At 31.7% G+C, this 12,020-nt stretch overlaps 1 protein-coding gene across 3 annotated transcripts in view; it reads right to left on the minus strand.

The window, feature by feature from the left end:
- Positions 1-367: 367 nt before the first annotated feature.
- TOGARAM1 (TOG array regulator of axonemal microtubules 1) overlaps positions 368-12,020 on the minus strand; it is an 81,454-nt gene continuing 69,801 nt past the window's right edge. Inside the window, exons 14-22 of one of the 3 annotated variants that reach the window (XM_051977704.1) lie at positions 11,347-11,452; positions 10,476-10,711; positions 9,937-10,095; positions 7,604-7,730; positions 5,910-5,986; positions 4,205-4,391; positions 2,495-2,714; positions 2,183-2,269; positions 368-1,552 (exon numbers count right to left, since the gene is read on the minus strand). In XM_051977704.1, coding sequence (XP_051833664.1) covers positions 1,299-1,552; positions 2,183-2,269; positions 2,495-2,714; positions 4,205-4,391; positions 5,910-5,986; positions 7,604-7,730; positions 9,937-10,095; positions 10,476-10,711; positions 11,347-11,452 — 1,453 coding nt within the window. In that variant the 3' untranslated portion in view covers positions 368-1,298. Of the gene's footprint in view, positions 1,553-2,182; positions 2,270-2,494; positions 2,715-4,204; positions 4,392-5,867; positions 5,987-7,603; positions 7,731-9,568; positions 9,693-9,936; positions 10,096-10,475; positions 10,712-11,346; positions 11,453-12,020 lie in introns of those variants that run through there. The other 2 variants (XM_051977702.1, XR_007950656.1) reach the window with 2 other exon arrangements.

The following is a 12,020-nucleotide window of genomic DNA, read 5'->3' on the forward strand; positions in this document are numbered from 1 at the left end:
ATATCCTCAGATAGGTAAACTGGACTTCTACTTATACAGGAATTTTTAGTTGGGGACTGTTTCTTGAAAAAAAGACCATCATTCTAAATGCCAAGGCACCCACTCTTCCATAAGCAATATATTTGTTTTTACTGTAATCCTATTCTCATAATATAGTAATAATTTTCTATCACTTTATAGTCAGTCTATTTGCTTTACTATTAAGTGTATCTGCATACTTTTTCAGTCCTGAATGTTTTAGGGATCTGAAGATGAATCTCCTCATTACTTTCAAAATTGTAAACCATAAAAAGAGTTTATGAACCTTAAGACAAACATTTGATTATTTTTCCATTTTGGGGGGAGGAAAAACAACACCTCACACATCTACAGAAATAAATCCCTTTATTTTATAACATTCCTTTTCCTTTTTAAAATGTAGTACAGTACTTGTAGCTGGATAACCTTGAGTAAATCTATAGAAGACCTGGCACTATTGTTGAAAATTAGACAACTGGGCAGAGATATAACACCTTTATAAATGTTTGGACAGAGAGAAAATTTAGTGTCTTCACACAAAGATATGGAAGTTATATTTAACACGTTCTCTTAAATAAACGTGTATTTTAAAATATTTGAAAATTTGTTTCCTAAAAATTTGTTATCATGCTTTATTATGTTACTTAAATCTTACAGTCTCATAGATGGTAATGCCCAATAGTTAAACAAATATATTACATCAACATATCAGCAATAGCAAGCTAATACTGCACAATCAAATTGGTGGACTGATTTAAGAAATACATCTTTTTTTTTTTTTTTTTTTTTAACAAGTAGCAAATAAATCCCTTTTTGTGGTACATATATTTCAATGACTTTTTTCTACTTTTGTAAAATAAGGTTAAGTAATAAGACATATCAGAACATGATTACATAATAAAAAGTATATTTTTAATTACAAATCTAATTGTACATATAGGGCAACATACTGTAATTTCTACAGAGGAGTGCAAATGAGCAGGACTTTATAAATGTTAAAAGATGAATTCATTCCATGTGTTCTCAAACAGAATTTGTGAGTGTTATACTGATTTTTTCATATGTGTTATAGGTTTGATCATGAGTGGTAGTCGCTAGTATGAGACAGAAGTGTGCTTTACAAGTTGTCAAGAGTTGTCATTCTAGATAGTTTCTAAATGAAAAGTGTAGGTACCGTGACAATTTAACTTTAAAAAGGCTCCATCTGTCTTCATGTAAACAGGTATTTTTAGCCTATCTTATTGCATTACACATTAATGGAGTAACATACATAATTCATTTTAAATTGTCATTTCAAGCAATTCTTCTAAACTCTTTTTAATCTGTGGTGGCTGAGATGCAGCCTGGTTTAATAGACCTTGACCCATTTGTGCAAAAAGTGCTTTTGATAATTTAGCTGTGGCTGTTCGGATATTTCCTCCAGCTCCTGGTAGTGAACCACTATTTGTCATGTTGCTTAATAAATGCCAAAGAACAGCCAACACCTTCTGTTCTATAGCATGAGGTTTCCTTTGATAGAGATCCATAACAAGATCTGAAATGCAACAATATGGCATGTGAGTAAATAACTTGTAATTTAGTTCATTTTAATTAAAAATATCTAAAATACAACTTACAATACAAAAAAGTGTTACAAAATTTATTAAAGAATGAAAATAAAAAATTGAGTCTACTTCAAAATCAGTAAAAAAATAAAACAAATACAACTTTTGGTATAATGAATTATTTTCAGAAGAACAGGAATATTGGAACCAAACCCTCACTTCATACTGAGATCCTTTCTGAATGAAAATTATATTCCATTACAAAGAAACAAAGTTACATTCTAAATCATAGATCATAATGAGAAAAATACCGAGGGGGCATATTCTCTATCTTGTAGATAATTTCTTAAGGGCTTCCCATAAAGTCCTTTAAAAAAAGCAGGATAAGGAAGACAGAAACCATTAAAAAATGCTTTACAATGTTCTAAAAAGTCTTCTTGGGGTACACAAGATGACTGGCTTTAATTTTAAGGCAAAATGATGCTTAATCACGTAGGTTTTTAAGTACTGACTATCTATTAATACACAAGTAAATATCCATCATCATCATCATTATCATCATCAAATCCAATGTAATTGGATTACAATTACAATTTACAATGTAAATCCAACATATTTACCAGCAAGTTTTTCGGTCATATCCTGTTTTGCTTTTCCATTTAAAAACTGTGCTTTGGTACAGAAAGGCTGTAGAAGTAAATAATTGTCTAAATAAAAGAGAAATTGCATATAATTATGTCACATTACTTTTTCATTAAAAGGCAGAAAAACATTTCTAGAATGCAGATATAATTACACAATAATAAAACCAAGTAATTAATTTAAAATTCTTTACTAGACTAATGTATTTGAAGAAATTGAGAAATAAAGAGTAGGAACATTTTCTCAAATTAAATGTAAATTTTTTTTAGCTTTAAATTCAAATTTCTTACCAATATGCTGACTCAGAGCATGAATAACATTTGTGGCAGCAGCATAAATTCCTGGATTCTTGGAATTTAGATTGTTATCCACTATTGCTGGAATGAGCATGTTGATTACAGGTGATAAGTTATCTCTGAGCAAAGGAATCATTTTATGCATTGTTTCCAGAGCTATTAGATTTACTTTACTATTTGAGTCATGTAGTCGAGATTTAAATGCATCAAAGATCTGAAAATAAATTAGTTAATGACATTAAATAGTGAAATGGAAAATTTTTTTAAAAAATCATTAACGCTAACTCTAGAAAATTTAAACTAGACCTAGATTTCTTGTTATTGTCCAGTCATTTCAGTAGTGTCTCACAAGGTTAATATATGCAAAGTGGTTTGTAGGCTTTCAAGTACTATGTTTGTTTTTGAGCTGTTTTAGTTGTGTTCAACTCTTTGTAAGCTCATTTGGAATTTTTTTGACAAAGATACTGGAGTAGTTTGCCATTTCCTTCTCCAGTTCATTCTAAAAATGAGGAAACTGAGGCAAACAGAGTTATGATTTGTATAGGGTCACATGTAAGTGGCTGAAGTCACATTTGAATTCAGATCTTCCTGACTCCGGGTACAGTGCTCTATCTATTGTGCCTCATAGCTGCCTATGATGCAGATAATAAGTTGTTAATCAATTGTAAAAATATTAAAGATTTACATTCAAAAGCTGTATTTTTGAGCCCTTCATGCAAAAGAAAAAAAGCTTAGAAGTCATTCTGAATTTCAGTATTACAATTCTGTTAAAAATCTTAATTCTAGTCATAAAGCAGGACAAGAAATCTATGCCCATATCAATAAGATCACATATTGACTTAAATAATATATCACTTTATTATATTAATACAAAAGAAGATGAATCAAATTAATTTCAAATGAAAGAACAAGTAATGTTTTAATTCTAATGTTACAAATCTTTATCTAAAATACAGATTTGCATAATATTCTGATAGTGTTAATGTAATTGAAGTTCAAGTAGACTTGAATTAAGGTCAGTTGCAAATTAATTTTAAAACCACACATAAAGGGTTTCCTTTAAGCAAATTGGACTTCTCCACATAACACTATTATAGACATTAAGTTCATTTTAATGTCTTATTCTCGTCTAAATTAGTCTTTTTTTTCTTTCTTTTTCTTTTTTTTTTTTTTTTATCAGCTAGGACTTTTTTTTCTGAACACTTTTAATTTTCAAAACATATGCATAGATATGCATAATTTTCAATCCTACAACCCTTGCAAAACCTTGTGTTCCAAATTTTTTCCCCTTCCCTGAGACAAGAAATAATCCAATATAGATTAAACATGTGCACTTCTTTACAAATATCATGTTGAACAACAACAACAAAAAATCAGATTAAAAAGGAAAAAAATGAGAAAAAAAAAGTAAGCAATAACACCACCAAAAAGTGAAAAAATTATGTTGTTTTCTGCACTCAGTTCCCACAGTTTTCTCTCTGAATGTAGAGGGCTGTCTCTATCACAAGAACATTGGATGGATCTTAATCATCATGCTATTGAAAAGATAGGCTTACTCTTCTAAGTCTTATTCTTCCTATTAGCTCTAATTTTCATGATCTCAAAACAAAAGTATAAAATTATCCGGTTACATATTTTAAATTTATTTATTCACCTACACAGAGAGTGAAGCTTAATTGTTGCATATACTTTTTGCATACTAACCTTTACAATGTTTCCAACAACAAGTTCTTGATTGTTTTCAGTGTCTGATAAAAGTTGCTTGATCCCATTAATTCGATCTCGGAAGTCTTTTGCATTTAATAAACCTGTTAGGACCTTAATATATTCAGCACTTTCTAAAGAACTGCGGGGAACAGTTTTTCTTATTTCACGTATGTCTATAATCTCCCTAATGGGAAAGAAAAGAAGCATTTGTAGCATACTTAATTTCCTGGAAAGTCATCCACCACAATAATACATAATATATAATAAACAGAAATTTACATTCCCAGGATTCTCAAAACTATCTTCTGTTTTGTTCCCTTAGTATCATGGAAAAAAATCCTTTTGAGGCTTCTTCATTTTATTAGAACTCATAAATCCTTATTTTGTTTGTGAGGCAACTGGAGTTAAGTGACTTGCCCAGGGTCACACCGCTAGGAAGTATGAAGTGTCTGAAGCCAGAGTTGAACTCAGGTCTTCCTGACTTCAGGTGTTCTATGCACTGTGCCATCTAGCTGCCCCTCATAAATCCTTTTAAATGATGGAAGACAGAATCCCCTCTTCACTCAAAAGGACAGGAAAATATTAAATCTGAGGAATCTTTTCAAAAACAGTGTAATCTATTGTGATCATGGTTTTTTCGTACTATATTCTACATGGTGACTAAATAGAAATAATCAATTCTGAAAATGATTCTATAAACACTGAGGACTTAAGGAAAAAATACTTTTCATTTGGTGGTAGCTGGTGGCAATGATTATCATAACTGAAAAAGTTAAACCAGACAATTTTCTCTGCTGCTCTGAAACTTTGTCATTGCCAAAGCGTAAAGACTTAGTTGTATTTCTGTTCGATTGGTTGTGATTGTCAAAAAATTCTTTATTAAGTGGTCAGCCTGCTGGTATTAGATTTCTCTATGTTTAAATTAGTCTGGCTTTTGGAGATCATGTCCAGCTTTTTTCCAGAACCCTACTTAAAACCTCTTCAGTATGATGAACCTAATTAATCATGTACTCTGCTGGTATGGCCATCAAGAATCCAAAGTCATTCCCACAAGACAAGAAAGCAATGAAAAGATGTTATGTCATATTATTTAAGTTAAAATAGATTATTTATAGAGCTTAAAGAGTATATTCATAAAAACTATCCTCCTTTTTTTTCCTATAATATCTTGGGATATTAATTTTTTTGATGAACTATAAAAAAATTTTTTTGAACACGTTTTCTCTGAAAGTCTCATAAAAGTAGTACTATGCAAACAATGAAACAGCACATAACATGCTTTTTTCATGTTGGCTTGGAACTCCTATTCAATAATAGAATTATACAGTTATCAAAAAAAGAATACAATACTCTCAAAGGTTAAAAAAAAAACTTTGAGATCCAATTCAGACTTATTATATTAAGCTTTAAGGTATGTAACAATAAGACCACAAAATGTTTTACTAATAGATTTGTTTGATAAACTTACCCAAGGCTTAACTGCTTGGTGACAATAAGAATGCTGTAAATATATAACTGCCTTATTACTTCACAGTTTGTGTGTCATACTTATTAAACTTTTGACATACCATTCAATTTTTACAGTTCTTCTGGGGGAAAATAGTTCAAGTAAAAAGCAAAGGTAATTAACCAAATTATATGATATATCAAATGATCCTGCCTTTCAGCTGAATTGAGAACATCTCTAGAAACAGAGGATGACCTTGTACTTCCAACACTGCCAGCATGAGAACGCCTCCCTTTGGCTGATGGAGTGTCTAATGGCATGTCTCCTAAACCCTGAAAGTGAAAAAAAGAAAGTCAAGTATTATAATACACAATTAAAATCAGAAAACTAGTAATTTACAAATTAAAAACAGATAAAACAAATTTTTCATTGCAGCAATTATATTGTTGTTTTAATATGTTAATAATGATTACTATATGTGTATTGTTAGTTATGAGGCGATCCTTACAGTATTTAGTAGCAGCAAATAATTATTTTATAATGAATGCTAATATGAAATAAACTATTGGTCTGCGGCATAAGTAGTTTTTGACTCTAAATAACCCAGCAGTTGTTTCCTCTAAGCTGATCTCTAAAATGTCTTGTCCGTGATATTGGTTATGGCCACAGCAGCTCATGTAATAATTGATAGGAACAAATGTTACATTTTAAGCAATTTTTAAAAATCATATCTATAAATTTAGCATTTCTTTACCCTCGTGGAACGCCAGAAGATAAACAATATGACAACATTCTTTCAGACTGTACATAATTTCTTACTACCAATTTGTTTAAAAAATTCCATCCTAAATCATCAATTTAGAGCTAGGATGGGATTTTACAGTCATATAGTCCACCTTTCTCATTTTACAGTTGAAGAAACTGAGATGTAGAGATATTAAAAGACATTCCCAAAGTCACACAAGTAAATGACATTAAATGCATGTTTGTGTACACACATGAGTGAATACATAGCATGCTTTCATTGATAATAATACTTGGAATAACTCTCTAAGCACAAATGCTTCGTTTGTCAAAAAAACAGTTTATTGCTTGTGGTAGAAATCTAAATATTGGAATTTTCATGTTTAGTAAATAAAAGAATGGGGATAGGGGTTGGAGAAGACATATAAATCCTTACCAGTTCTAAAATTCTGTGACTTTAATGACTAGCATGGTATAGTGGATAGCAAGCTTGCTTTGAGGAAGAAAGACCTGGGTTCAAATTCTTCATCTAATATTTGCTAGCTACATGACCCTTAACCTTTCAGTGATCTACGTAGTTCATTGAGACTACAGTTTCAGAATTGATGTAGAGATGCACTGGTAAAGTGGGGACCTCATCTAAGAGTACTCTACACCAATGTAATCACAGATATAATCACTGATTCCTATCTTTTGGCTACCATAGATTTTGTCAGAGTTACAAGGAATTTCAGAAGCCATTTAATCCAATTTACAGTCAAAAAAGAATTTCCTTCTAAAACCCTACAAATTGCTATGCTTTTGCTTTAAAATCTCCAAAGACAGGAAAACCAGTACTTCCAGATAGCCCCTTCAACCTTTGGATAGTTCCTTACTGTTTATCATAAGTCTGAATGCACGGTTTTGGGGGGTTTTTTGGCTAATTTTCATCAATTATTACTGATCCTGACCTCCTTGGTATATTTCCTAAGGTTATCAGTAAAAATACCCTCAGTGATGATAATTTAAGCTAATACTAAATTGAAGAAGAAAAAGAAAATAGTTATTTCTATTTTTTTAATCATCAAAGATGAAATATTCTCAATTTTTAAATAGTTCATTAAAACCCTGTCTTTTTTTAAAGTTTGCAACATTTGCTTTTATAAGACTTTGATTTCTATTTTTTCTCCCTCCCTCCCTCCCATCCCCGAATTTTTTTTACATACCTTCTGACGTAAGTTTTTAACAGATTCTTTAATATAAAGCAAATCTTTACATGGGACATATTTTTCAAGCAATTTATCAAAGTTAGGATGTGACATCATGAGGAATAGCATCTTTCGACCATAATACCTGCAAACATGTAAGAAGTGTTTTTATCATTTAGACTTAAGTTTGTATTATTAGCTACAATTATTCTTAATTCAAGCCCCAAATCTACTTGCTGCTATAATTTTAAAGAGATTTGAAAGCACCATATCCTAATATTTGAGGTCAGCTGGTTCTAGATCACAGGCTAGATGAAGGGCCAGCTGTTTTGCTCAATCTTGTGAGTAACTACAGGAATCCTGCTTTCCAATACTGGCTGGCTTTCAGCAAAACTGTGAAGCAGATCAAGTACAGCTTTAGCATTTGTTTCAATGCCCAGTAATCTGATTGCCAACCACCTACTTAGAGCTTCTGACTCAGCTGCCACACTTAGTGCTTGATATCTTACGTAGGAACTCTATAATCTGATTTTTTCTTTCTCAATCTACCCACATAGAAAACTTACCTGTCCTTTGTGTACCTATCTCTCAGGAAATTGTTCTATCTTCTAGGGATATAGTTAATTAACTGGTTTAAGTCTATATTAGTGTTGATAATATAAGTGCTTCTCTTTTCCCAGAAAAAATGTAAATTTTGATACCAATCTTCTAGAAATAATACTTTAAAGAAATGATTCTCAGTATGAATTTCAAGTGCCACAATTAAGCCAGCAGAATTTACAGCAGCAAGGGATGGAATGGGAATAGAGATGGGGAACTTAAGTGTAACTTCAACTTCTTTTAAGCAGAGAGCTGCCTTTTCTGCTAAAGTGTTGGACTGGCCCTGATATGAGTTCCAATGTGTTTTCCCCTTTTGTCTCCACTTCTAGGTATGGGTATATAATTTGGGGAAAGGAAGAGATAAAGAGGCACTGAGATCTTAGAAAGCCTAAACAAATCTGTTTCCTTTCTATGCTCCTCTCTATCAGAAAAGAATTATGAAAATGGGAATATGTGGGGAAAACTAACTTGATCCTTCCATTCCCATGGCCTTAGAATCAGAATATGGCTCACAATCCAGATGACCACTCCTAAACTGTTACAAGTTTCTTGGACACAACTGTAGTAACTACTTAAACCTCAATTGGGGATCTAAGGATATAAAAAAGATCCTGTAATCCTGAAAGGTCAATAGCCAAATGATAAGGGACATATGAAGTGAAAAAGATTTCATCTTGAATATTTAATTTTCACTATACAATAATTTAAAAATTGCAAAGATGAATAAAAATAATTCATTAAAAATAAAGCCCCAATGACTGCCATTAAGGGAAAGTAAAGGGGTACATCCCAAAAGAATCCTAGATTCCCATAATAATATAGCATGTTCCTATCATTTATGAATTTGTCTAAATCCTTCCTTTATATCACTCTCTATATGCTATCACTTTAGGAATAATAAGTTCCAAAGGTTTATTCATGTCTATGTAAAATAGTAATTCTATGTTTAAAATATATCCCCTTTAATGTTTTAAAGCCTGTCTCTGTAATCAACTTATCAATTATCATTTAATAGATTTTGATCATTGTTCTTTTTCAAGCTTTATCTTTCTAATCAAAACATCTTAAGCAATTCTTCAATCTTAATAGCACCCTTCTTTAGACATCTTTTACTATGCCTTATTTTTCTTGAGGGAGAATAAAAAATGCACATAGTATTCCAAATATATTATGGCCCTGAACATTGGTAAAATAACATTCCCCTCCATGTTAATCTTGATGATATCTAGTACTTTGATGGCCTTTTCACTGCAGTAGCACACTGGGCCATGTCTCCAATGAAAAGTTTAATGACCCTTAAATACTTTCCTGGATTTTAACTGAGCAATTGGAGCCCATTATTCTATAAGTATAATTTGGATTATGTTTCCCTAAATGCATTACCTTACACTTGCCCATAATGAAGTTCATCTGCCACTTTTCTGCCCACTCATACAGCCTCGTGTCGTTTTCCTGAAGTTCATCCCTGTGACTTGGCATTTCACTACCCAGAAGTGCGTAGTGTCATCTGTAAATTTGGAGAATTCACTGTGCACTCCTTCTTCCAGGTTATTTATAAAAATGTTAAACAAGTTCAGTCCCAGCACCAATCCCGAGGGATCCCACTGTTGACATTTCTCATTTCAGAGAAATTCCCATTTAGCCCTACCCTTTGTGTCCTACTTTTAAGTCAGTTTCCTATTCGTGTCAAAAATATTCTTCCCAATCCCAAATGTTACTAGATTAAATTTATTTTATGAGCATCAGCTCACCTAGTTTCTTGTGAGCTGTCCTGTGCAAATTTAGCAGCAGCTGGCAGTATTCTGTCAGCCAGGTCTTTTGTTCCAGATAAAATCCTTTCTGGTTCCATTTGCTCTACCACATCAGATAAGTGCTGGGCTGTACATCTTCTTACTGCAATGTGTAAATGGCTGCAAGGAAATTATAGTAAAATAAAACTAATTGATGAGATTAACTATTTATCAGAGTTAAGAGTTCTTAAGAAAGACCACTAAGTTGTTCTTAACCTTCTATCCCAATTCTTCTGAACTCAAGAAGGAAGCATGGTATTAATAATTTGAATTGGCTACCCCTGCACAAATAGCAAAAAAACCAAAAAATTATAATCAGTGCCTGGTTTAGCACAGTGCCTGGCATATAGCAGGCATTAAATGTTTATTAAATGACTGAGACAGACATCTGTTTTCTTTTAAACTGCTGTGTAAATAAGACTAAAATCTGTCTTCTTTAGCTATAGACAGTATGAAATTTCATTTTAGTTAAACTTATTTCAATTTTTAATGAATATTACCTTTGTCCTCCATTTATTAAAGAACTAATTGCACGTGCTGGAGTTACATTATTAACCATAGCCTTCAATGCTTTGTCTACATCTTCTCTTATAAATGTGTTTGATTCACCAGCTTTATGTAACAGAACTTTTACTGTGTTATCTATTTCTGGATCCATATTCTTTTTCAGATGAGTAAAGAGATCACCTAAACAGACCACAGCAGCACGAGAAACTCCAGAGCGTAAATTCTTCACCTAAAAATTTTAAAATCTGAAATAAGAATAATTCTTGCTAATATAAAAGGCAAATCAACAAATATATAAATCCTATTTTTTACCAATATTAATCAATCTCAGAATTTCCATATTTCAAAATGTAATAGTAAAATTTTTATCTTCCTGTTCCTGCTTGGGAATTCCTGCTTCCTGTCCTATGAAGTTGGGTTTCTGGCTGGTTAGAATTTATCATATCCAGGGCAGCCCCAGATTCACAATTACATGTTCCTGTATTGCTATCTCCACATCAATAAATAATTCATATTCTTGTCTTTCCTACTCTGGCACTGTAAAAAGTATTGAAATCAATGGAACCAAAAACCTCTTCCCTTGCCATTCCCTTAATGTTTTGTATTTCTCCATTAGGGCATAATTTTCTTCAGAAAAGAGACTGTCTTGCTTATTGTATGGGTTTCACTAAAGCTTGGGAGAGGGCCAGGTACATGGTAAACTTTTTTATTCATTTACAGCTTTTTTATTCATTTATTCAGTGGAAATGACTAAAACAGAAAAAGGCTGCATTCCTTACCACTTATTAAAGTATAATGATTTTTTGAGAGGTTAAATACATGTTTTAATTTTCTGTCTATCCAAAAAGATGTTTTTAAGATTACCTCTTGAACAACAGCAAAACTTGTTTCATGCAACTTTATAGTCAAGACATCAGAATGGAAAGCGGATAAACATCGTATAAAATTCAGTCCTTCAATTTTTTTTTCCCTATGGAAAAGTAAAACAGTAATAAAAGGATTAATCAAGAATGTTTATTCTCAACTGGATCTCAGACTCTAATATATCTTCAAAATGCAGTCAAAGAATACTTTATTAATAAACTTGTAAGGTTAATTCACTACATCTTTCTGTGACAATATCAGATTAGGATATTGCCTTATGATCAAAGAGGAACTCTAAAATTTGAGTTGGTAAAAAAAGAATGTTGGGGACAAACAAGGTGAATTTATTTTTCCCTCAATGAAAAAATATAATCTTGTTCTACATATGTAAGAATTCCTTTTGAAGCTCTAGGGAAAAGAAAGAAGAAAGGAAAAGAAGAGAAGGGAAAGATTAATAAAAGTTAATGGAGTAAGATTACTATATGAACAATCCTTCTTAGGAGCATGGTTCTCATTTTAAAATTTCAATATGTAAAATATTACATGCTTATATATCCTGTTCTTGTTTCTTATAACAACCTAGTATTTGCATTTTTTTCATTAATCCCCTTGAAATTCTTCAATTTCGATCTGTTCTTCCAGATGAACTTTGTTATTATTTTGTCTAGCTCTGT

The sequence above is a fragment of the Antechinus flavipes genome, chromosome 2 (genome assembly GCF_016432865.1).
Source record: "Antechinus flavipes isolate AdamAnt ecotype Samford, QLD, Australia chromosome 2, AdamAnt_v2, whole genome shotgun sequence".
Lineage (NCBI taxonomy): Eukaryota > Metazoa > Chordata > Mammalia > Dasyuromorphia > Dasyuridae > Antechinus > Antechinus flavipes.